The 27847-nt window shown below is 44.0% G+C and overlaps 1 protein-coding gene across 1 annotated transcript; it reads left to right on the forward strand.

Annotated features, from left to right (window-relative positions):
• C1QL4 (complement C1q like 4) lies at nt 1-27640 on the forward strand. The gene is made up of 2 exons (XM_066617565.1): nt 1-585; nt 27461-27640. The coding sequence occupies exons 1-2, from the start codon at nt 22-24 to the stop codon at nt 27638-27640; spliced, it is 744 nt and encodes a 247-aa protein (XP_066473662.1). The 5' UTR covers nt 1-21.
• Nucleotides 27641-27847: the final 207 nt, after the last annotated feature.

Below are 27847 nucleotides of genomic sequence, written 5' to 3' on the forward strand. Positions count from 1 at the left end.
GGAGCCGCCATTGGGGTGGCCATGGTGCTGGTTCTCCTGGTGGCCATCCCCTTGCTGGTGCACAGCTCCAAAACCACTTCCCACTATGAAATGTTGGGCAGCTGTCGTATGGTCTGTGACCCCTACACGCCCCAAACCCATGGGGCAGCTTCAGCTGAGGCAAGCCAGGAGTTGGCCGTCATCTCACCACCTCCTTATGTGTCTGGAGGAAAAGGAGACCAAGGGAGAAAGGGCAAGTCTGGAATCCGTGGACCACCGGGACCTCCAGGGCCACCTGGGCCCAGAGGTCCAGCTGGGGAGCCAGGGAGACCAGGCCCTCCAGGCCCACCTGGCCCAGGGCCTGGAGGATACATCCCATCCTTTTACAGCCCCAAGATTGCCTTTTACGCAGGACTACGGAAGCCCCATGAAGGGTATGAGATCCTGCGCTTTGATGATGTGGTGACAAACGTGGGGAACTACTATGAACCATCAAGTGGCAAGTTCACCTGTCCACTACCTGGCATCTACTTCTTCACTTACCATGTGCTGATGCGTGGTGGTGATGGCACCAGCATGTGGGCAGACCTGATGAAGAATGGGCAGGTAAGGCAATGCCCAAACCCTGTATGCCTGCTCCCTTTTCCTCCCAGAACCATCCTCTGCTCCCCTCCCCCTCTCTCTCTTTGCAAACACCCACCCACCACACAACCCTCTCCTGTAAGCCATGCCCTCTGACTTTTCCCACTTCACCTGCAAACTGAACGGCTCCTCCACTCATTTTAGTCCCAGACCACATCTGTTCCACCTGTAGCATCTCTGAGCACTGTGCCCCACTTCACATGCAAAGTATACTCACCTGTTCCCCATTCTACCTGTTCAAATACCTGACCCCTCCCACTTCTACTAATAACCACACCCACCCTCATTAGCCCCTCCCCTGCAAATACATTTACTCCCCAATTTACTCTTCTGACTCTACCCACTCACCTTAAAAATCTTTCACCTTGTTTCTCTGACTTCTTGACCCATGAATACACCTCAGCTCCTCATTTACTTTATTGGTAGAAGTGTCTCTCAATCAGCTACCTGGGAGATTGCCCATCTCAACTTTGGGGACTGTTTAGAAATTTGTCAGCAAGACCTTTTTTTCCAGGGAAGGCAGAAGCTAGGGTGAAAAGTCCTCTAATTTCAGAGTACTTTGTATTCAATTAGAAAGGACATTCCTGCAAATAATGTACTCTTAATGCTTCCCAGGCAGACATTCTATTAATTAATCCAAACTAATGCAAGTGTTACATATTACAAAGCTGAATCCATTCTATTAATCTGGCAAATTACAGACTGTTAAAAATATCTTTCTTTATCAATAGTAATTTGATTTTAATATTAAGCATTTTCTATGAGAAGTGTGTGTGGGGGGGGAAGGCTGAACAAATGAAAAATGCATATCAAACCTTGCATCCTGCTGTGATTTGTTTAACATTCCTTTTCCCATAGGAAAAAAAATCCCTTTGGATTTGCAGTCCAGTATTGCTGTCAGTTGAATTTAAAAATTGTCTTAAATCAGAAGGTGCCTTGGGGGGTCTAACCTGCCTGCTCCTTCTCTCCACAGCTTTATTATAATTTTATGATTTTTTAAAAGACGGATTTTAATATTTTGTCTACATCTATAAAGCAATAGACAATATGGAATTCAATTTTATTTGGTCATTCATAATTCCATAAGGGTGAGGGGTTCTCAGTTCTGTGTGAGGATCAAAGCAACCTTAAAGGAAATCACAATGAACATGAACATATTTTTACTGTAGCCTGGGAGGAAAATCTTTTCTTTTAAATACTGCTTTAAAAGTCCAGTGGGAAACTTTACTTCAAAATACGATAACTAAACGCTCCCTGCCGACTTCCAGATAAACAGGAAATCAAAACTTGGCACAGACATCACAACCAGCAACTACAGCAGCATACAAACACAACATCCCATTAAATACGGTGCCCCCACTTTGTGAAGTTTAATCGGATTTGCATTGATGAGAGAAGAAGTGGAGCGCTAGGAGATTCCTGAAAACAGTGTGAATGGGGCTGTCAAAGATGTGAAACAATTTTCTTCTTTCAGTTGGAGGACATTTAACCGTTTATTATAATAAGATTACATGAACAAAGCATTTGCTCAAGAAACATGTGCCTGAAACTATACATTGCATGTTCAACAAAATATGCATGTATAATGCTATTTGCAGCATGCATGTATTGAATCTCTTGTACCAATTATCACTGTATATCTCCGTTTTTAAAAAATGTCCACAATGTGTTTGCCTACATTCTCATGCCTTAAGTACATATGCATATGAATCCAGTGTAATAGATATCCAGTATGAACTGAACATAAAATAGTATACAGTATTACTAAAAATATATAGAGTATTACACTAAATGTATAAGCATACGTGAACATGTTAAAACGTAAATAATTGAAGTAACATATATAACTGCAGTGCACTGTAACTTTGACATATTAAAGCATACAGAGCTGATGCAGAGAGAAAGTGTGCATCATATTTTTACATCCTATTCATACAGAACATAATCTAGCTCCAATTACATTTTTGACAATAGATACAATGTATAACATTGGAACATAAAATTAGTAGCATTATCTACATCTATACCTATATAGATACATTCACCAGATATATCTCATACATTCATATATGCACATAAAAACTTACTAATAGTTATAAATTACATGTAACATCTTCAGATTAGATGTGCAAATAAGATTGCATCTAGGATCTTACTACACCTCAGGGTGATGAGCAAAGGAGGGGTTATTTGTTTTTTTAAAAACGCCAACAGAATGCCAATGGAGACCCACAACTCCAATATCTGCTCAAATTTTATGACTTCTTCTTCCATTTCAGCATTTCTGTCCATCAAAACTGGGCGACTTCTTTTTGCCCTTCTCATTTTGCTAGCCTTCAATAAGCTTATATGACCTCAGCCTCATTTTTATATGTATTAGCAATCACTCTGAAGCTGTAGGTGGTGGAAAGTTTTCAAGAGATGCTGTTCTTTTTCTATATATATATATTTTTAAAGGTGTTGTAAAACTCTCTTTTATTTCATTTGAGTGAATGAGTTTTCATGTGTCTCAAAGGCATGTGAGACAAACTAAACTATGCATCAGGTGAGTACCTGAATAACATTTTAAAAGTTTTTTTTTAAATGCCTAGAACATCAAATTATTAACAGGATGATGTTAGAGTCTCATCTTTGACTCTTTCCATTTGCTAAAGATTAAGAAGCAATTGATCTGCAATTTAAAATGCATCCCTGTTAGCCCTGAACAAGCCACCTGAGCTAATGAAAGCAGCATATCAGGAGGAGGGCATCTGTCGTCCCTCTTCATTGAATCAATATACATATTTACGTGGGCTAGCCGGGAGTGTCAGAAAAATGCCTTGGCACAGATACCCAGCTTTTTTAATATGTTCAGTGAAGGTCTTTTAATAGCCAATAATATACTAACAAAACCAATGGCAATCCTGCTGTGGAACGTTACGGACCGGCCACATTCAAAAGGCATCCATTTCTATAGTTCTATGCCTTATAAGTCTCTTTGCAAAAATTAGACTGGTCTACACTGCCTGCAGTTTTGATACTGGAATGTGGGCTGCTTCACATATTGTGGATTTAGAGTATACATCATGAGTGTTTGAAGCAGCAACACATGTCAATTGCACCACATGCGCACACAGTGAAAGAGACAGGTGTAGCCACTTCAAACAGTGTGGTGCAAACTCAAAACTCAAAAGAAGCCATAATGACATCACAAAGTGTGAAGCAGAATTGGACCCCGTGCAAATGCTCCATGCCTGATTTGGGCCCGGTTTCTAAAAAGTTCTCTAACACCACATAGTGTCTAGTTCATTTTTTATTATTCTATTTAAAACAAGGCTTTCTAACTAAATCAGTTTCTTTTAGTAAGTTGTCCCACAACACTGATCAAAATAATCAATGATAGGGTTTGGGGGGGGGAGAGGAGTTCTGGAGTGGAATGAAACTTCCTTCTTTCCCAGCTGTATGTATGTTTGTATGGAACCTTTACTGGCATAAAGAGTCCCAGTTGCTCTTTACTATGTACATTGATTTCAGTCGCCTAAGCAAAAACTGGAATGAAGTCAATTTCACATAGTCCTTCAATAATTTCAACATTAATATCATGGTTCTGTCTCCCTTCCCCCCCCCCAAAAAAAATCAATTAATTAATCACAATATTTGGATATCAGAACTGCTGCCAAGGGATAAATTTTCAGTTTTTCCTTACTGGTGTAAAACTGGCACATTGATCTGAATGCATTGATCTGAACTGGCATTGATCTGAATGCCGACTTACAACAATATCTTGTCCAACTCCCCAGCCCTAGTGATATAATAAAGCATCCAAGCAGCTAAGTAATGCTTGGCATGATTTATGCTTCAGGAGAGTTTTCTACCTCCTCGCTAAGAATAAAGAGTTTCCTCCTCCTTAAAGAGGCACATATATTGCAATAGAAAAATGAAAGTTGGGGTGAAAGGGTTAAATTTTTTTTTTAAGAGAGAGATTTTAAAATAGATTGACACCTTCACAATTTGTGCTTGGTGAACAGGAACAATTGCCTGTTTATTAAATAATAAATAGCAGGAAGGATAGAAACTGACACTGCACCTGGTAATATTGGTTCAGTCAACTTGTCCCCTGAGAACTGTTTGCAGTCAATTTGTCAGCAAGGGCCTTTTTTTTAATTTCAGTTTTAATACCAAAATGCCTCCTGTCAATTGAGATCAGGGGCTAGCAATACCCATGTCTTTACCTTTACTCCCTGTCTAATAAAGTCCTTCTTCTCTCTCTCTCTCTCTCCCTCCCCCCCCCTTTGTTCTCCTACCCTTTTCTTAAGATTATGTTGCTTATTTTACCAGAAAATGAAAAAATAGAAAAGTCACTGTATGATTTTGTATGCATTTTGCAACTTCTGGGACAAATCCAGCAGTGTTCTAAGCAAGTTTGCAGGGTGAGTGGGGTGCCCTTGGGGTTTGTTTTTAAGCACTGTAGTATAATTCCAAAATACACAGAACTCCCCAACTCACCCAACCATCTGAGATTAAGCCAAGCCAGATACAGGACACATTCTGATCTGCAGGTCCTGAGTTGAATAATTTCTTAGCACTGATCACATTCCTAAACATAGATTAGGACTACAAAACTTGTTGTTTGAATGCTAGGGCTGAGTTCTGCAATGTGTGATATAGAAATGACAGAAGAGTGCTTTTGAACATCTGCCAGACTCCAATATCTGGAGTAAGGAAGCATGGCTACCAGGGCCAGAGGGCACAGCTTTTGGGTAGATCACAGTACCAGCATATATCTGGTTAAAAATTCTCCACTGAAAATTGACATCTATGAATCTCACTTGGCCCTTTTTCTCCCTTCCCACACCCGAGTCACATTCCTAGTGATGCTTCTCAATCATCCATGGCAGCTCACTGCAAAAAGGAGAGCAGAGAAAGAAGACAAGGAAGTTCTGGGGCAGAATTTGAAATTGTGCAGAAATGTCCATCGTTTTGGAGGATTCAGGCAGCTATTCTTGCCGGATGCTGTTTGGGTTGGCTGGGAGAAGTATGGCAGCACCTTTCTGGTAGTAAAACCCTGGAGCTTTCCCAAGTAGATCAAACTGGCTCTTGCCTTCCTTGGCCAGTCACTCTTGATATCCGTCACTTTGTCAGTCCCAAATCCCACACCACAGGGACACATTCTTGGATTCTATCCCTGGGCTGTGTGTTTGTGTGTAGTTTTTTTTCCTCCCGTGCTCAGTCTAGCTTTCAAATTCTACTTTCACCTCTAGAAGGAGTTGAACGTGTGAGATTTACCAGGTAATAGGTGATGTCAGGTGTGGTTTAAATCTTGCAAGAGATTAGGCAACCCTGCAGTGTTAGCTCTCAAACCTGCCTGGAAATCATATGCTTCATCCTACAAGACATTTCTCCTAATCTTAGAAGTGTAGCAGCTTGTGCCTGCTCCTCTGCACATGCTCAGGTGCACTAAGCTCTTCATCATGGCTCTGAGGACCAGTTGCAAACCCCAGCTCAAACTGAGCCTCTGGATATCCTTCCCAGGTCTAGAATTCTATGGAGATGCAAAGCAAATTTCCCAGATCAGTGTTAAAGGAGAAAAACATCCTTCGCAGGCAGATGAACAGACAGCTTCCATGTACATAGTTGGTAGGGTCTGAAAAACACTTCAAATCAGAGCCAAGTTTGCTAGGATCCAGTCCTCCCCAATGCTAGCAGGAGATGGATGTTCACAATGACAGAACTAACTAGCAACTTCAGCAGAGGGGAGATGCAGATTAAATAAGCCATGGAGAATTAGCCCTCCACTGGCACTTCAGAGTAGGTCCCCTGTTGAGGTCACGGGTGTCAGTGGCTTGCGCAGCTGTGTCAGTTGTGTGAGTAATCAGAGATGAGTCAGCTGACATTAAAGTACTATAGACAGCTACAAACTATTTAAAAAATGAAAAGCAAAATAATTGCACAAGGCGGTACATGTAGGTTTTTTAAAATGCCCATAAAATAAATCCTCCTCCTGTAAAATGGAGAAGCATTCTAATAGGCATTCCCAAAGTATATTGTGGTTTTTTATACTGTATTTGTCACTTTTTTTCTTGCTGAGCCTTTAGAATTTTTTAACGCACAGAAATTTCACAGGTGAAGCCATCCCACCACTATCTCTCTGTACCAGGGCAAGTCTGTTTTATCTGTTGAACTTCTATTTTTGAACAGTTGCCAAAGGCACAGAACCCTGCCAGAAAAAAATGGCAACCTTTTGTTTATCACATCTGCATCCCACCTCTTCTCCAAAGAAGCTCAGAATGAGATCCCTCACTCCGCATTTTATCCTCACAACAACTCTTGCGATATAGTTTAGGCTTTAAAAAAAAAAAAAAGAATCTCAATGTCACAGAAAATGAGCTTCGATATTCAGTGGGGACTTGAACACAACACTCTCTGTTCTATGTCCAGCACACAGCCCACTACATCACACTAGCTCTGAATAACCTTGGTAGAGCCCTGGTGGTATTCCACCACAGCCATTAACTCCTTATGGGAGTGTTCATGTGATCAAGCTACATGATTCTAGTGGACGCAGCCACAGGTTTGCACATGGAAATCCCTGGCTAAATTCCATTCCTCCTTTCCTTGAAAGCCACTTTGGGAAGTCATTACTCATGCAGGGCTATCGTGCACATAAACATTCTGCCCGCAGAAAAGTTTTCTAGAAATCATAAATAAGAAACAGTTACAACTACAGTGAGAGTGAGAAAGCATTTGTAGCCAAAGGTGTTTGAAAGAGTATTGCTATTGGCAGTAAGGGAATGCCACAGGCACTGACCGTTACACCTGGCAATATACCTCAGAAATTAATCATCTCCCATGCTGGTGTACCACTTCCATGCCACCAGAGAGAATCTTGTGCAATTTCAAGGCAGAGTTCATTGATCAAGGTTTAAGGAAACAAGCACCTTTTCCTTCCTGGTGAGCTGCCAGCATCTACGTAACCGGCAAGGATTGAAACACCGAGTTCACACTCCTCAGTTTACTCCTCTGGAACACCACTTCTGGTATTTATTTGTATGTACCAGCCTTAAAAATCTTCCACAGAGAAGACCAAAAAGTGGGCATAATAATAAAGTCCAGAAAGAGTGTGAGGAAGAAGTGGAAATGCCTGCTTAAAAGCCATTCTTAATAACTGCACGTTTCTTAGCCAGACTAAGAGCTTCTTCCCAAAGGACCTGAACTTTGCTTCACGGGCCAAAAATCAGAGCTGCAGAAACTGAAGCACTGAAAAAGCAATGGAGGGAGTCACTGAAGCCTGCATCGCAACTCTCTGTCAGGACTGCAAATGCGGCCTTGCAGACTCCTGGCTGCCCGAAGCCACCCCTTTATTTTTCACCACCAGTTCCCACTTTGAGGCAGTGGGGCTCACTCCCAGGGTGGGAGTGAAAACCAGTATGTGGGCTTGGGTTGTTCTGAATGACCTTGCTCTAACCTCTTCTAATTCATTCCCCCCCCCCCCGCCAGGGCTTCATCCCCCTTTACTCTAGATCAGTGTTTCTCAAACGGTGGGTCTGGACCCACTAGGTGGGTTGAGAGCCAATTTCAGGTGGGTCCTCATTCATTTCAATATTTTATTTTTAATATATTAGATGATGCTACCATGGTATGTGACTGCATTTGGGGAAATGTGACAGATCTGTATTTTGAACAGGCTACTTTATATGCTTTGAACAATGATAGTCAATGGGACTTACTCCTGGGTAAGTGTGGGTAGGATTACAGCCTAGGATTGTTAACATTTTTCCTGCCTGATGATGTCTCCTCGGGTCATGACATCACTTCTGGTGGGTCCTGACAGATTCTCATTCTAAAAAGTGGGCCCCAGTGCTAAAAGTATGAGAACCACTGCTCTAGATTTCAAAGAGAAAAATCCAGGAATCCTAAGCTTCAGTTGCCCACACTCATCTGCCTCTAGTCGTGTTTCAGTGCTAGTGCCAGAATCCTGGCCCCCAGTCTTATTCACTCAACTCTACATTGTATTGCTGTCCGGAAATAGGAGGGACAAAAATTTTTCTATTATTTATATACTTTATTTCCCCCCACTGCCCTGAAATGCCCCCAAATGTCTAATTTTAATTGAATTTTGCCCCCAAGGGCACTCTTCAGTCTGCAACCTTCACTCAGCATGTGTGGAAAAAAAAAAAACGCTAGAGGAATTACAGTCAGTTCATCAACAGACAGCAATTCCTTTCGACTTCTCTCCAGAGTCATTTTTAAAACACATATACATTCCTGGGCGCTGGGCCGCTCTCAGACACACTGTCATAAACACCCTCGTCGAATGCAGCCCTGCCAGCTCAGGCTGTGATCTTGTCAGCTCATCCAAGCTTAGCTGCCTCACTAGTTGGACAGCAGGCCGCTAAGGAGAGCTCTGGCAAATCAACAGGGGGCGCTCTCCCTGTTGGCAGCCAGCAGGCTAGCTGTTCCGGGGGTCAGGGCTGATCCCATGGTGCTAGCTGACAACTGCACACATGGAGACACACACGCTCAGTATCTTACTCTAATTGCGCTTGATTGTTGAGAAGGCACAGTATCCCACCTTAGACCAGGCACATCTCTGTGTCAGAGAAATCATTCATGTGCAACATACTGTATTCTTAGCTGAGTTCGGTTCAAATGTTGGGGGGAGAGGAGAAATGCCTTCCCCTCAAATGTCTTGCCCCAAAACTCTACCAGCTGAACAAAACCATGCCAGCATTTCATTTGTACTATTAATAAATCACCTCTTGCCTGTAAATTGCTTGAGGCAATGGGCGATAAAACAGCAACGTAGTGTATGCTCTGTCAACTCCTGTCTTTCCCCCAGCTACAAATTCTGGCACCTGTACCATTCTCCCTCCTTCTCCCTGTATGCCCAAACCATTCTGGCTTGCTCCCCCTATCATCTTGTGTGCGCACACACTGTGCCTCCTCTCTTAAGGCTTCTTCTGACTTTTCCCACTCTTCTTCTTAAAAACTGGATAGGGAGAGATGTATCCATTCCTACCTATACCCTGTTAGCAAGGAGCAGCCTTATCCTACCTACCATGTGGCAATAGAGCAGCATCAGCATGACCTCCGCTGCAACCCACGGGGAAGTTTTGGCTGCTGAAGGTCTCCTCAGGGTAGGGGAACATTTGTCCTCTTGCCTACGGGTAAGTCCCTGCAGCTGCTATAGGGCAACTCTGACCTGTGCCAGCGATATCATTGACACATGTCCGCATTGCTCTGTGCAGGCATATCAGGCCCAGGAATGGGTTCCGGATACAGTGTGTCCTGCCTCCATTGGTCCCACCTCCTCCTGGGTCTAATCCACCACCCTGCCCCATCTCCTCTCCATTCCACCCACCCCTTCACTGGGTTTACCTGCTCTGGTGGGCCTCCCAACAACTGCCGGTGTGCTTGGGAAGGCTCTGGTCTTCCTGCTGGTGCATTGGCTGCTTGTGCGGCCATGAAGTGCTTTACTGCTGCTTTGCGGCGGCCCATGATGGAGGAACATGCGTTCTGTCAGCGCACCTTTTAGATAGAACTGGGCTGTTAATCTAAATGGGGAAGACCAAGATGGCAAATTGTAGGTCAGCCAGGAAAGAAAATAAGAGGAAAGGGCCATCCCTCCTTCCCCAGATTTCTGACTGGTTGTGGCTTGTCATAAAACAAAATTTCTTACCACATGGGCAGATGCTAGTGACAAGTATGGGCATTCAATTTCAGAACAAGTGGGATGAGTGAAAACCAAATTCATTTCATCATGAATGAAATTTTAAAGAATGAAAAGCAATTTCTTGCACATCTAGCTGTTCGTGACCAACTTAACGACGTGGCTGCAAGCCCATAAGTCAGAGATTGCTAAATGTTCATGTTTATTTTGTGAATAGTGGCTCCTAGAACACATTGCGGTTATCACCAAAGACAAAAACACATTCAGATGACTCCATCGAATCATTCCTAGAAAAAGCATAGCTGATAGAAAAGATACCCCAGAATACACTTCTCCTGTGCAGACATGGGACCTGCTCACACGCTCTTTATCCCATCCATCCCTTATCCCATCCATCCGACCCCACACAATAAAGGATGTACACACTTACATCGCATGCAAGTCTTCATCCTCCCCTGACATCCAGGGCAATTCAGGGCATTTTCTTTAACTGCCTGGTGTCTAGTTCCTCCAAACCAACCCTCTGCACAAGCTGATAAATCTAAGTTCCTTAGTGCACATGGTCTATTTGAATGGATCCCTTTCCCACGCCATAAACAAATATGCCCCAATTGCCCAAGACAGAAGGGAAGGAGCCAGGATGTGCATACTTTGTGAGTATCTTCCAGAGACCATCCTATGGTTCAAATGCACACGCACTTGATTACTGCAATGTCAAGGGTGCATGCGTAAGTGGGTCTTCACAGATCATCACATTCATATCACAATCACAGGGCTTTGCTACTGAGTCAGTGCACGTATTCATCTGTCAGTTCCCAACTCTACAGTAAGCAATTGTGGAAAATCAAGCAATATTCTTGCATGTTTGAATTAGTCCACACTTGTGCAAACTTCCATGTTTTCACAGAACATTCACACTACACGTAAACAGATCACCCTTAGGTGTCACTCCATTGTGTTTCTTTATAGAACACATAACCTTTATTTCCCAACATTTGGGGCCTGATGGCTCCTCACTGAGGTGGAACCTGTGTCTGGGCTTTACCTCATCAGCCTATGGTGCGAGTTCACATAACTGAATGCTCCTCCATACAAAACTCAAGGTTAGGGAGAAAGATTTCATTTATTTGTATTGTTTGTAGACCACCTTTTGTCAAAGCAACCCCAAAGCAGCATATAGTCAGATTAAAATGCAAGAAGGCAGAAAATAATATCAAAATAATATTTAAAACAGAAACAAGTGAGAACCACAATTAAAAAATCAATCAGCACAGCCAAATAGGACAACAAAATTAGGCTGAACTAAAAGTCTGCCTAAAAGGAGTGTTCTTTTGAGTTTTGCAAGAGGCCAGCAGGGAAAGGGCCAGGTGGGTCTCCTGTGGGAGGGAGTTCCACCGTCTGGGTGCCACAACCAAGAAGGCCCAGTCGCACCAAGGTTCCCAGTGCTCCTTAGAACCTGCTACTCTCCATTTCCTGCATGCCTCTCCTTGATCTATCCCTTCCTTCCCTCATTATGCATGAGGCTGTATAGTGTAACCTTATCTCTCTGGCACAGCATTCCTGCCGCTCTCTGCACAGCAAAACAGATCTTATTGTACTGTCTTCCCAGGGATTGCTGGAGCAGGCTGCCATGGGCCCTGGGGCAACATCTGGCCTTTGTCCCACCCACTTCCATGGTCACTGCTAACCTGGAGCCTCAGAGTTTGGCCAAGTGGACCCTCAGCTAGTGCCCTTCCTGACTGTCCACTGATAGCACCCCTGTTTCCAGGCCCTACAACAAAGTCCAGGCTACTGCCACACTGGAATCAGCAATGACCAAGAGAGGAAAGAGACTCTGAAGGAATACTTCTGAAGGAAGAGGGGTTATTATTGTGGAAGAAATCTGTACAAAACTTCTCCTGATAGGATAATATAATTTCAGGCCAGCAAACCACATATAGGTGGTCCATTGAATGACTAACAGCCCAATCCTATTCCGATCTTGCACTGCCACAACACGCACTCTGGTGGCGTAAGGCCCTTTGGTGTAAGCCATTTGGTGTGGCTCGGTCCAGTCACCAGCTGACCAGGAACACCTGTCAGCACTGGCACTGGAATCTACCAGCATTGGTAACTTAGCATAGGAGGTTGGAGAGAGATGGGGAGGGGGAAGAACACAGTGGGGAAGAGGGTGGATTGGGTCTCAGATGGGGGTGGTATTGCTGGCAGCAGTGTGCACTGATATCTTAACTCCCTTCCCAGCCTCAATCCCCAGCTCAGATCCATATGGACTTGTGCCAGCTATAGAGTTGGTGTAGGTCTAAGTGGACCCAACAGGCCAGTGTGGGCTTAACCCAGGGCAAGGGAACAAATGTTCTGTTACCCTGAGGAGGCCTCCAGAAGCTGAAACTCCTCCATGGGATTCAGCGGGTGCCGCATTGGCACAGTGGCACTGTTTCATAGGGGAGTTGCATAGTTGCATAGGGTTCAGCTGTAAAGATCCGAGACTCCTTTTCTTGGCTCCCTCACCATTCACCACGTGTCTTTTCAGTTTTCCCATTGGCTGTATGTAGACAATCAACACAGTTGAGTTAATTCATTAATGCATACGAGCTTTCTGGGGAGTTCCCCCAGTGAGAGATTATTACTATGTCTTATAAAGTGCCACATATTTTCTAAGCATTTTATACAGATAACAAAAATGACACAGGCCCTGACCACAGGCTTACAGTCTAATAAGCATGGTACAAAAGGAAGACAGGATAAAAAGGAGATAGGAGAAGAGGTGTGAGGCACTTCTGCACAGAATGAACTGTATGCGTGCCGTAGCTGAGAGAATGTCTTTGCTTCTAGCGTTCCTGTGTGTGAGTTTGTCACAGCGTTGTTGCAAGTCTGTCTAAGTGAAGGTACAAGAGCTGACATTAATTTCAGCAACATTTTCAAATATTAATTTCAGCAACATCAAGTTGTATGTGGTGCCAGTTTGACATCGACTCTCACAGGTGCCTTGGGGAGGGGAGCATGTGTTGTCTTTTTCTCCGCTATTGTGTGGGCTTGCACACATCATCAGAGTGCATGGACCACTTTGCTCAGGGTGTCAGTGATCACTTTGCCAAGACGAGTTGGTGAGCCAGCAGTGCAACCTGGTGTGCAAGCTCTGTGGGTCTGCCTAAGAACTGATAGCCCAATCCTGAGCTGCCTGGCGGGGCTGCAGCGGCGCTGAAAATGGCTGCCACTGCATCTTGCGTGCTAACTGGGCAGCACCAGTGGCTCCTCAGGAGAAGGGATTTTCATCCCCTTCCCCCGGGTAAGATGAGTAGTCCCCGCAATGGGGGATACTTGATTCTACGGTGACCCAAGTTTCACCATAGAATCAAGAGCCTCTGGGTCAGGCTGCCAGCCTGACATGGAGGCTCAGGATCTGATAGAGTGAAGCTCCACCCGCCCCACCTCCCTCCAGTCCCGCTTCCTCCCCTGGCACGCCTCCTCCCCACCCTCTCTCCATCCTCCCCCGCCTCCCCCTGCCCCAGAACGCCTCGTCCCTGCCTCCCCTCACACCCCCACCTACCTTTCCGCCATCCAGCGGTCTGAACAACTGGCAGCAGAGCATTGGTGCTCTGCTGGTGCTAGCCCAGCGCTGGTTGGTGCTAGGGCCTCACAAACATGCCTTACGGCACATTTACATCAGTGTGCGCTGGCGGTAAGCCAGTGCGCGCTGTTTAGGATTGGCCCTTACCTATTAAGGCATGTTGAGTGTCTGCATATGAACAGCAAGAAAGAAGTCCGTATTACTCAGAGGTTTATCCGCCCCCCCCAACCCCAACATGCACTTATTTTCGGGGTTTGTGTTCAAGAACTGAAACAAACCAACTCATCCACCCCACAATCTGTGCCTTTCTGGCTGTCTCTTTTTTATCAGCTGGGAAGGTTCAAGCAACACCTGTGCAGATTTTTCTCCCCATGCGAGGGATAAAAGAGTCAGTATTTTTATGTTCTGGTCTTTCTCTAGCACACTTAGAAGTCAGGAAAATAAACAAGAAATACCATGGGGGGTTATTAGGGATTTTTAGTCAATTTCACAAACACTATAGAACACAGAGTGAATTCCCCAAGCAGAATTTGAACTAGCAACCTAGATGCACAGCAGACTCCTCACTAAATCCTGCCCTCGGCCAGCAGTGGCTGCCCTATGTTTATAACCCTAGAATAAGCCCACATGGCAGGTTTATCCCTCTCTTTGCTGATACAGGCAGTATTTCATCCCTCTGGTGACAGCTTGATCCATGTAAGAGCTCACTCTATTGTCAGAGATTTGTTTGGAGAGGCCAGGTGCTGGCCTCTTTTGATTTGTCTATCTGAGGAATTTATTACCTGGATGCTATCACTATAGCCTCTGAAAACCTCACATCATTGGCACATCTGTCCTCAACATACCTGCACACGCACTCATACACACACAGTGAGGCAACAAACATGATACGTGCCTCTCCCTGAGGACCATGGCACCGAGATGCAGAGTAAGATTAAATGACTGGACCAAGATAAGCCTAGGTATCCATTACTATTGAGTACCATTCTACCAAGCTGAAGAATCTAAGGATGCAATCGTATATGCATGTGCATTAAAGTAAATCCAAATGAGTTATTTTCCAAATATAACTACAGACAGGATCAAGCAGCAAGACCACTTACAGACATTGCTCCAGTAACTGTAGTACTCAATCAAGAAAGGCCTCAGGAATGACTTCAGGTGGTTATCCCATTGCAGGGCTTTCAAGCAGCCACAGCTTTGGTGCATCCATAACTTTGCCTCCAGCACTGATCCAGCTTGCTCATGAAGACTAGCACCTGTCAGCAAAGAAATCAGCACTTGTGATCATTCAGAGCACTAATCACCCACCCCTGCTTCCCCCCTACCCCAAATACTGAAAGACACAGACTTTGGGTGGTGTTGATGCAAGAAAAAGGAGAAATTGAGGTGGGTGGAACTGCCATAGAATCTGGAAGAGAGAATTTGCATCCCTTAGCATCCCGTAGCCTATGACATCTTGTAACTGAGTCCTCTGGAGCTTCTTGAGCTGCTAGAATTTTTCTGCAGTGAAACCTGCACACATGGTGTTGGTTGTGGGAGCAAGAGGGAGACAGTTCTACTCTAAAGCAGGGAATAGCTGGCCTTTTATAGCCCAATCATGTCATACTATTCTGTGGCGGGTGCCCTGCACCCCCTAATGTGCCATGTTTCCTCTGCCCAGTGGCTGAACTTGAAAAATGGAAACTGATGGTCAGTCTACAATAACTGTGACCACAAGTCATTTGCTAATCGTGAGCTTGCATCTTTGTCACTTCAATGGTTTCCTTGAAGAAAAAAGGAAATTTTCATTGTTTTCTAAATGATCATGACCTCATACCCAAAGCAGAGAGTGTGAATCAGAAACAGGGGCTTAGGTGAGTGTTAGTAGGAGCAAAAAGATCGGGTGATTTAAAGTAGCACTGCCATGCTTGAGAGCAAAGGGAGGAGACCATTTTTGTTTTTTTCTCGTACTATAGTGCAAGAAAATAAATCAGTTTAAAAATAATAAAAATGGATTTTTAAAAATTGAAGTCAGATTAAATTTTCTGAAAGACCTCTCTTTTTAAGAATGAGCAGGCTTGATATGAAATATGGCTTTCATACAAACCAACAACATGTAAAAACTGAATGCATGACTTTCTGTGTGAAACACCTTGGGTTAAAGCTTACTTTTTCATGAAAGCAAAGAAGAAGGGTGAAAAAGCCTGACTTTTATGAGTTGAACTAGACATTCCTTTAAGCATGTGCTTTTCAATCTCCTCCAACACTCTCCTCTCTTCCACTTCCTCTTCCTCAAGGAGGAGAAGAGAGAAGATGGATAAACTGACACCTTTAGGAGTGGGGGGGGGCACACATGCAAACTGTGCCCTGACAGGATGGGGTGGGAGAGAAGACACACCACAGTGGAGGAAGGAAGTACAGAGACAGAGACAGAGAGAGAAGGGAAGTGACCCCTGGCAGGAGGGGGCAGCATTTAGGGGCCACTTCTAAAAAGGATAAATATGACGTGTCATATCATGTTATTCTATGAATATTTTCCACTGAACAGTGAGAACATTTAGGCACAAATTAATGCTAATCCTATGCACTTTTACTTAAGAGTAAGATCCATGGAACATGGCAGTGCATACTTCTGAGTGCAGAGCATGCCTGCCATTCACTCAGAAGTATGCCCTGCCATGTTCCATGGATCTTACTCTTAGGTAAATGTGCATAGGATTAGCATCCTAAGCTAAACAACGTTAGGTCCCATTGATTTCAAAGAGACATCAGGGAGCATTAAACATGCTCACATTTGGCAGACTGTGGTCTTACTTGCCATCTCGTGTAGAAATACTGTTCTGGCTAGTCACTAACAACCACAGATTATGGAAGGTGTTGGATCATTAGTCATTCAGTAAGTGATCGTGTTCACTGTCCTTACATGTGAACAAGAGAAAACCAAACAGAAATGCTTTATTTTCCAATTGCCTGCTTTGTCTCCGAGTATATTATTCTGAAGGGTAAAAAATATGTAGAATAGATTATGTCCAAAGATTTTGGATTATGTCCCAAACTGTATAATGGCTCTATTTAATTGCAAACCAATGCATTTCTGTTCTAGTAACTAATGAATAAAATCTGTCCACTTCGCCCTTGATCACAGATGCAAATGTCTATATTAACAGCAAGCCAACTACATTCAGCAGCAGTTGAGGGGAGCAATACATACATTTTTTTCACTCCATTTCCCCCCCCCCCCAATCTAGGGTCACCTGAGACATTTTCCACAAACAATTCATATGCCCCCTGGATATATCTTTCTGCCCTTCACAGGTGACTAATCAGCTTCAGTGTCTGTCTATTCCATTTTGTTTTTAAATCATATCCGGTGGAAGGTTGTCGTATTTTTGGATTAGGATTACGCCTACAGAAAGGTTAAAAGAAGACAGAAGCACAATATCCTCCACCGTAAATTTTGAAAATACTATCAGATTTAGTTCAAGAACCATGTTCTTTATTTACAGTATTTATTCAGTGCCACACATTACTGCATAATTTCTATATCTATCACTTAACTGCAAACTTAAAACAAGCAACAGAAGCTGTCACAGAGCAGAGGAAAAAGTGGTGTTAATTTCCTTCTTTTCTTTGTAGTACAGTTTTCATGGAATAAAAATAAGCATATGACTTTATGTAAATTGGTATTTTCAAAATACACTATGTAGACACGTGGAGCCAGTAGAGAATACTGCAGGGATAGAGCAAGAGGCAGGTGTGCAAGAAAATGCCAAAGATAAATAAGTGTACTTGAGGGGTGTACTTGTGTGTACCTCCCCTTGAGGGGGTGGGTCACACATCTGCATGTATTTATGTTTAGACAGATGTGTGCCCAGGTGTGTATAAAAGGCATCTGTATGAGCATCCTGATCTGTGAGTACTCCTGGAGAAGTGGTAGATTGGCAAACTGAATTCAGTTGCGTTGTGTGTGTGAGAGAGAAAAATGGTTCTAAGCAGCATATGCTGTACTACTTAAATGATTAATAATGCAAGCATAATTAAATTGCAGGGAATTAACACAACATGCATTAATTGCATTTCACATAATGAAATAACAAAGAAGAAGGGGGGGTCTCTGATCTCTCTGATAGAATTTACTAAGCTATCAAAACCCATCAGGTTATTTTTTTTTTTTAAACCCTTAACATTTTTTTTTCCACCTTTCATGGGGATTGTAGGCATGTTTGAGCTTGTTGGGGGAAGGGACACAAGGAAAACATACAAACACAGATAATTCTGAACAAATATTCAGCTTAACTGAGAGATGGCTTTTTGTGATTGAAATGCCCCCACAGCGATCGGCCAATTAGCAGGTGGAAGCCCGCAGTTCAGAAAAGCAAGATCTAATGTCGTTGTAGTTATGCCATTTCGATTGTGGGTAAGAAGTGAGATATCTTCTTTCGTACAGGCAGGTGAGGTCAACTGCAGTTTGATTCACAAGAGCTCCCTTCCCCCAAAATGCCCTAGTAGTTCACTGCAGCATCTTCCAGCAGCTCTCTTGCTTCGTACCTGTCCCAAACCACACTGTGTTGCTGTGTCATCCCCATCCCCGTGACTTCACAGGCCTCTCTCCATATGCTGCCATCTTCTCTTCTGCTTCACACTTTGACCTTGAATTGGTGGGTCAAACTGCACAGCCTAGGAAGCATCTGCTTTGTGCTTGGGTTTTGGTCTTTTGCAATAAATGGCAATAGGAGCAGCCCCCTGATGGATCAGGACCATGGTGAGGGGGACTTTAACCCTACCCCCACCTCAGCCCCAATCTGGACACACCATCCTGTTTGTGAAGGTGAAAAAGCTTCTTTTGGTGCCCCAGTTTCTCATGTTACTTTGTTCTGATCTTCTAGCTCAGGAGTGTCCAAACATTTTGGCAGGAGGGCGACATCATATCTGACACTCTGTTGGGGGGCTGGGAAAAAAAGGATTAATTTACCATTTAAAATCTGAATAAATTTACATAAATGAATATATTAGAGATGGAATTTATATGAATGAATGAAGGTCTTGCAGTAGCTCACGCTTTCACAAAGCAAGGCCAGCCTTTCTTTCGCTGCCACTGTTGAATCACAGACATGGAACAGCAGGTAATGGAGGAAGCCCTCGTCCCACAGCTCAGGTGAGAGGTTGAACAGTCATCCTCTTGCTGAGAGCAGCTGCGTTGGGCCAGCACGGGCTCCAGCAAGTCTCTGGAGGGTCAGAGGCTCATTGGAGACTGGGGGCTCCCCAAGGGCCTGATTGGGAGCCCCCAAGGGCCACAAGTGGCCCCCGGGCCAGAGTTAGGACACCCCTGTTCTAGCTACATGCAACTTATTGTAGTTCCTTGCACACTGGAGACACTTTTTGCTTGAACTGTTGATTCAAGCACCACCATCACACCGACTTATAAGTCAGAGAGAAAGCCAAATCAACAAAAACTCCTTCACCTTCTTGCAGCTGCCATTTTGATGGTGGTGAAATTCTGAGAGGAAGGTCCTATGACAATCAGAAGCAATTTAAAAAAAATGACAGAACTTCTGTACCTTTAATAGGTGTATAGGAGAAGACATTTCAGCAGCCAGAACATTTCTCCCCATGGCCCTAGCCAATAATATGTTGCATCTGCTGAAATTCTCTTTTCTACACAATTATTAAAGGCAGAGGAGCCTAATCTTCCTTTGTGCAAGATCATCCTAGAAACAGCAGCAAAAAAAAAAAGCATGTCTTTCCTTGTGGAATGGCAACAACACTGTTCCACAAGGTGGAACAACAATGCCACATAAACACCAAGGAGTATTTGCTATTCTGAACTCACAGTTAGAACTTAGGCAAACTTGAGACTTCAATAACTCAGGTGCATTAGCCAAGGTCAAAAGGGGAGTCTGTGGCAGAGAGGTGGGATTGACATATTAGCACAGTACTCTAATTTTGTAAAAAGGCAAACTTTTCCACTACACATTGATCGTCCTTATATATAAATAGTTACATTTTCTGGAGCAATGGGTCTTTATAGAGTAAAGTCCATAGAACTCAGTGGGGCTTATTTCTCAGTAGATATGCATAGGATTGTGCTATATGTTTCCTTTGGAGGAGAGAGCACTGTAAAGCTTTCTTTGTAATGATAAATCAGTGTATCTGCTTTAGCAGGAATTACTGGAACACAGACAAGTACTAGTCTCAAAAAACACCAGACCTGTACCCCAAAATTCAGATCTGTTTTCTGCTCACCAAATGTGAAACTGCTTTTGTTTGGCTTACATACATTCTTTAGGATTCAGACTGAGCCAACCAGTTGCAGCTCCCTTCCATCCTGCAGGCAAGTGTCATTCAAAGTACATTCCAATGTGGCTTTCAGCAAAGAGCAGCCAAATTATCCATCACTGTCCAAGGTCTCCCTGGCTCTCTCTCCACAACAATCAGTCTGTCCAAAGCCCAAAAGGAAGCTCTGTGTAAAAGAAAAATATCAGGCTGTTCTTATTGAAGAAGAGGCAGCTATGCCTCAATTCTAATCACCTTCCAAAAACGCCTGTACCTCGCTTCAAGGCACTTCACTTTAGAGCACTTCGCTAATACAGCGCTTTTCAATTATATTCATGTTTATTATTTGTGGTGCCTGCCTTGCCCTTAAGGGGGTTTTTGATGGTGAGGTGTGCATCAGCTTACTCCGAGCTGAATCAAGCAAGTTGACTGGCGCCATTTTGTTACCTGTACTCATGTACTGTGACTGTAGCATTTTTTATTTATTATTTTTTGATTTTGCATCTTGTTTAGGACTATTAGCACTTTATAAATGATAGTGTCAATGTGTTTTTCGGGTTTTACATGCACTGGCAAGTGAAAAAAAGGCCGTAATTCGCTTTACGGCAGAGGGCTAGAGCCTAACCCACTGTATTAGTGAGGGATGCCTGAATAGTTTGCCTGCAGTTCACACAATATACTGTCCTCAGGTATAGATTGGTTATACCTGGGTACCCAAATGAACCAAGGACACTTTAATGAGCAACAGTCCTAGTAAAGGGAGATCGTCTTAGTCCCACAAAGATAGTACTGCACCTCTAACAGTTAAGTTCAGCCCCCAAACTTATATCACTCTTCAAAACAGCAGTTCTCATAACATTAGCCCTTTTGGCTCAGGAAAGATTGGCTATATGTTTGCTTATATATACAGAGGGATGTTTTTAAAATCTGTGCTACCACTCAGGAACAGTTATCCTGACTACAAGGACATTCACATTGCTATGAAACTCAGTGAAGTTACAGTCCTGTGGCAATTTGTTCCTGGCTGTCATCACATATACCAGGCAGAGACTGGTCTTTCAGCCTTTTAGAGCCATTAACCAGTTTCACTGGGCATCTCTCCTTGTTCTGCAGTGAAATCCCAAATCCAGAAGTTACCGATACTTTAGAGCAAGGGTCTCCAAACCCTGGCCCAGGGGCCAGATGCGGCCCACAGCAAGCCTCTTTCCGGCCCGTGGCCAACCTCTTGTCCCCTGAAAGCCTCTGGTCCACTCAACTGAACGTGACCAGCACTGTGTTCTGATTGTGTCTGGAGGGTGTCGTGAGGGCCAGAGAGGTTGAATGAACGAGCCCATTCATTCATTTATTCACTCATCTAAGTTCCATCTCTAATTTATTTATTTAAATTTTATATTTAAATTTTTTCTGGGCCTCCACACCACACCAGGTATTTGATGCGGCCCTCTGGCCAAAAAGTTTGGAGACCCCTGCTTTAGAGCAATGGATCTCAAACTTCTTAGCACAGGGACCCATTTTTTAGAATGACAATCTGTTGGAACTCACTGGAAGTGATGTCGTTAACCTCAAAGTGATGTCATGGTCAGAAGTGACTTCATTAAGCAAGAAAATTTTTAACACACCCATATGACTAAATAAAATTTAATTAATTAATCTAAAGTAAATTAAAAGTTTACAATGAGTATAAGTTTAAACATTTATTTAAAATAAAGAAGTACCACAGTTGTAGGAGGGACAACTGTGTGAATAAATACACTAAATAACACCCCCCCCCATTATGAACTACCCATTCCACAATCACATACCATCTTAACTCTTTCCTGCCCTGCAACAAAATTAGCTAGCAATAAGACAAAACATTCTTACTTAGCAGAGCACAGTGACAAGCATAATGTGAACTTTACAAAACTACAGGGGCCGTCACACTTGCCTGGCATTCAAGGGCTACTTTATAGAGAAAAGGATGCCTGAAAAGGATGGCATAAATAAACCTTCTCACAATTTGTCATTCTTGCTGGGGCTCGTGGAATGTGAGCAAGCTTAACTTGTATTCAAAGCAAGGTATCTTCTTGCAGCACATTTATAGACTTTGATCAAGTTTCCTCCTAATTGCCTTCTCTCTTAGATAAACAGTCCTGGTCATTTTTAATCTTCCTTCATGCTTTATGTATAAGACAGAAGGACTCTTGGGCAAGTTCACATGAGTGGGGGCCCTCGCAAAACCACACTGGCTGAATGAATGCCTGCTGTGTCAGTTTCTCTAGGAAAAGAAAGTAGCTAATCAAAGCACATCATTATCAACATGAGGCTGCATGAGTGCTTGTGGGGAAGAAGCTGCAGGGAAAAGTTAGCCCGGCCCAAACTCTCTGAAGGCAGCTCCTGCTCTTGGGCAAATATCACATCAGCAGAAAGAGATTCCAGAAACAGTATTTTCTGTGGAAGGCAAGATGTAAAGCTGTAGATAGACAGCCGGATCCTTTGGATGCTTACCCAGAAGTAAGCCTATTCGAAACCATTGAAGTGACTCCCAGGTGTACAAAGTTTTTCACACACAGGGTCATAAAGCAGTTTTTGCTTAGCTCCACTGGACATGTGAACCCTCCCCCCACAAAAAAAAAAAACCTGCCTTGGCCAGAATGAAATTGTTAATCTTGCCGCCTGAGATCATCTTGTACTAACTTGCTGATGCAGCAAAAGTTACAAGGCCTTGGCTTCGTAGGCTGCTGTAGCAAAAGGGCCTCAGGCGGCAGGTCCGAGGACCAAGGGACTGTATTTACTGGAGGCCTTCACGTCCCTCGGATCAGACTTTGAAATAATGGCCATTTAGGATGTGCAGGCAGATGCCTGAACTAGCCCCAGCGCTGTCTGTGAGCTGCTGCTTCCCATCATCAATCTACAATTATTCTCTGCTTCTCCTTGTCTAATGGCTGCTTGGTATGCTTACAGCTATGTTTGTTCCATAGGTCTATGGCTGCAAGTGCAGAATTTTGTACCTGGGACAGAACGCTGCATCCTGAATGTTTCATATTTCAAGTGTCTAACTGGGAAAGACATAACATCTCAGAACACTGTTGAGAAGGAATTCCATGGTGCTTGCTGTCTTTGCATCGTTCAGGACTTGGCCTGCAGAGTGCAGACACCACTGAATATGCAAGTACTATGACCAGTAGTCAGTGCAAGTGTTGGGCATGTATCACTAGTCTGGATGTTGCTAATCAGACTTCAGGATGGCGCTCAATTCTTACACAATGTACATTGCAACCACAGACCAAGGCAGAAAGGCTGCAGTCCTCTACACACTTTGCTGTAAGTCCCATTGATCACAATGGGACTTACTTCTGAGTAGATATGCACAGGCTTGCCCTGTCACTCTCCCTTTTTAAAGGGATTTTGATTGTGGCAGGAAAATGTGCCCATTCATCTTGATCACAGATCAAAGAGGCCCAACCGTAAATCCAAAATGAAATCTAACTGCACGTAAGTGAATGCACAATATAAATGACATATCCTGGTTTAATTTTGCAGTACCAAATAGATCAAGTACTTGAGTGATGTGTCTGAACATTTTCCATGGAACAACTCAAAGTCAACATTTTTTTCCACAAAAATAGTCACATGCTTTCATAATGGTCAGAATACAACTACTACACTGATTATTCCTGCCTGTAAAACTTTCATGGGGCTGTTGTTTTATGCTGGGGCAGGGGAAGCCTGGTGAGCTGTAAAGTGGGGCCACAAGTAGTAGTAGTAGTAGTAGTAGTAAACCTTTAATGGCATATAAAGTGGGGCCACAAACAAACACCCATTTACTGTCTTTCAAAACCATGATGGTTCCCTCCATGATTCCAGCACGTTCGAAGTTCCAAACAACACAGTCCTGGAACATGCTGGAATCCCTAGCATGTACGCACTACTGAAACAGAGACGCCTGCATTGGCTCGGTCATGTCGTGAGAATGGATGATGGCCGGATCCCAAAGGATCTCCTCTATGGAGAACTCGTGCAAGGAAAGCGCCCTACAGGTAGACCACAGCTGCGATACAAGGACATCTGCAAGAGGGATCTGAAGGCCTTAGGAGTGGACCTCAACAAGTGGGAAACCCTGGCCTCTGAGCGGCCCGCTTGGAGGCAGGCTGTGCAGCATGGCCTTTCCCAGTTTGAAGAGATACTTGGCCAACAGCCTGAGGCTAAGAGGCAAAGAAGGAAGGCCCATAGCCAGGGAGACAGACCAGGGACAGACTGCACTTGCTCCCAGTGTGGAAGGGATTGTCACTCCTGAATCGGCCTTTTCAGCCACACTAGATGCTGTTCCAGAACCACCTTTCAGAGCGCGATACCATAGTCTTTCGAGACTGAAGGTTGCCAACTACTCCCTCCATGACAATACCGAAAGGGAAGATAGTGGAGAAACAGGTCCCAAACTGTAATAAGAAATGGCATGGATGACTGTTCACTTTGAATTGCTCTGGCATGCGTTACTTACTGACATCAGGGCAGCAGGAGGTGATGCTGAGGCTGGAAGAAAGGCAGAAGCCATTCAAGGGGTTGTTCTTCCTTCCAAGCCAGAGCTATGTGTGTTCCATGATTCCACAGAAAAATCCCACAATGTGGAATTGGGCTCAGACTTCACTTTCCTGTGAGTCTTCTATTATATTTTTTAAACCAAGTTTCTAGTTCTTATTGCTTGAAGATACATAGGTTTGAATTATATGGATAAACATCAAAATCATGATGGTGTGGCACATTGCAGAAGACTATTGTATCTCAAGGAGTTAGTGATATCTACACACCCCTTTTAACCCTCTTAGGATCATTTAAGGGTATATTTCTATTGCTTGGTAGAGCTTCTGAACAGCACTGTTTATTATCCTATTCTTACCCCTTAATTGGGCACATCTTCTAAGTCTTGTTAGTGTTCCCAGGCAAGAACTGGGCACTTAGATGTGACCACACAGTTTATTCAGCCCTCTTCCTGCCCCTGTTTATCTTACCTTTGAAAGCATTGGACATTGCTTCAAGGTGAAACACCTGCAGCTGAAGGACCCATGCTTGATTATTTCTTCCCTAACCTGTTTTTCTTCTCCTGCTAATTCCTGGGGTTACAAATATATCTATAGCTATTAGACATGCATAAGAAAGCTCCAAGCCCATTACCAATGAGCATCGTTGGAGGCCATCAGCACACCGTGGCCATAGGAGTTCTCTGTCACTGAACTGGTGCTCCCAACACCCCAAGGGACATAAACATGCTATCTGTCCTCTGCTTTCTTGAGACTGTTAACACTGCTTACGCATTAGCAATAAAAAGCCTTTGCTTCACCCATTTATGTGCTTATTACTTCCAAACTGGAAACAATCAATGCCCTTTGGCAATACAGAGGGGTGACAGAATAAGATTTCCCATGGTCCAAACCAGAGGCTACAATGCCCTGCAACCTCCCTGACCATCCCTGTATTAGAAAACATGATTAAATTATGCAAATTAATCCACATAACATATCATTTATAACAAGCATAGAATTCATCTTTTTCTAGTACAGGAAATTTTAATTCAATTTTGAAAAATGTGCAGAATATGTGTAAGTTATGCTCAGAGGCACTCTTACCTGCAGGGGCAAAAATGTGACTTAGGGCCCAATCCTATCCAACTTTTGAGTGCTAATGCAGCTGTGCCAAAAGGCATGTACTGCATTCTGTAGTGATGGGGAAGGTCACAGAGGCCTCCCTCAGGGTAACATTTGTTGCCTTATCTCAGGGCTAAATGGCTGTTTCAGGGTCCAATCCTATCCAATTTTCCAGTGCTGGTGCTGCTGTGCCAATGGGGTGTGCACTGCATCCTGTGGTGGGGAGGCAGTCACAGAGGCCTCCTCAAGGTAAGGAAACATTTGTTTCCTTACCTTGGGGCTGCATTGTGGCTACACTGGGGCTGGAAAGTTGGATAGGATTGGGCCCCCAATTGGGAGAGTAAGGCAAGGGCAAGGAGGAATTGGGAGAGTGTCTAGGACAGACAAAATTGGCAGAGTTTTGTCTTAGGACAGACAAAATTGGGAGATTTTAATTGGAAGAGTTAGGAACAGACAAAAGAAAATATTTCTTTACCCAGCATGTAATTAGTCTGTAGAACTCCTTGCCACAGGAAGTAGTGATGGCATCTTGCCTAGATGCCTTTAAGAGGTGATTGGACAAATTTCTGGAGGAAAAGTTCATCACAGGTCACAAGTCATGGTAGGTATATGCAAGCTCCTGGTTTTAGAGGTAAACTACTTCATATTACCAGATGCAGGGGAGGGCACCCAGGTTGTATCTTGTCTTGTGTGCTCCCTGAAGCATGTGGTGGGCGACTGTGAGATACAGGAAGCTGGACTAGATGGGCCTTTGGCCTTATCCAGTGGGGATCTTCTTATGTTCTTTTGCAACTACCTAAGCACTGGAATGCTGGATGGGATTGAACCCTAAGACTGCAATCTTTACATAATGCAGTACATACTTACTTGAGAGTAAATCCTACTGAGCACAATAAGACTTCAGGCCCAATCCTATCCAACTTTCCAATGCTGGTGCAGCTGCAATGCAGCCCTGAGGAAAGGGAACAAACATTCCCTTACCTAGAAGAGGCCCCCTCTACTGCAGGATGCAGCACATGCCCTGTTGGCACAGCTGCACCAGTGCTAGAAAATTGGATCGGATTGGGCCCTGTTAGGCTGCAATCCTATGCACATTCACCTGGCAGTGACTCATGGAGTAAGTCAGTGGGGCTACTTTCTGTAGACACATATACGATTGTAAGAAGTCAAATAAAACCTCCCAGAACTGAGAGTACTGGCACTTCTGTGCATATTAAGAGTATGATATCAACATAAAAATGAAGTGGTTTAGTTAACTTTTGCTTTCCATTCCCAGCTATGAACCAGAGAAGTTCCAGTGGACAGGACTGCACCTGGGAGCAGCCTGCTTACAGTGCTTTCAGACAAGGCATTGCCTATCCTGAAATTGAAAATCTGCCGGTTTATTCACTCACTTTTATGGGGCATCTGCAGCAAATCATTGCCCTCTGATGTTTTCTCTGGGCTTCATCCTCCTCTGCTCAAATAGCATACAATCCAAGGACAGAACACAAGTACTTGCTCTTCACATATGGGTGCTACTTTTCTGTCTCTTTTTAGAGGTGTGGTTTTCACATGTGCCGTGATGAAGCCCCATCACCACTGGCCATTTTTACAGTCCATACAGGCTGGCTTGCCTTTGCATCATTTTTCAATTACTTTTGATTTGAATGTTACCAGATTATGCCCAGCCTCAAAGCTGTTCCTGGTAAGGGGTCTCCATGAGTCCTTCAGCACTGGCCACTAACAGCCTCTTCTGTCTCCCAGGTCCGTGCCAGTGCCATTGCCCAGGATGCTGACCAGAACTACGACTATGCCAGCAACAGCGTGATCCTCCACCTGGACGTGGGCGACGAAGTCTTCATCAAGCTGGACGGAGGGAAGGTGCATGGGGGCAACACCAACAAGTACAGCACCTTCTCTGGGTTCATCATTTACCCAGACTGAGCCCACCTCCTGGCTCCTACCGTCCCCCCTTTTATGCCTACCTAAACCCTTCCCCTTGGGTCAGCTTTTATTCTCCTTGGCTTTACCATCTCCCTGGACCCCCCAACCAGGTGGGCCCTTTGTCAAGTTCCACTCAAAAGGGTTTGGAACTGAAACTTTGGGGAGGTGGTGATGCTGCCCCCCCTTGGGTTACTATGCTGCTAGGAG

This window comes from Tiliqua scincoides, chromosome 2 (genome assembly GCF_035046505.1).
Source record: "Tiliqua scincoides isolate rTilSci1 chromosome 2, rTilSci1.hap2, whole genome shotgun sequence".
Lineage (NCBI taxonomy): Eukaryota > Metazoa > Chordata > Lepidosauria > Squamata > Scincidae > Tiliqua > Tiliqua scincoides.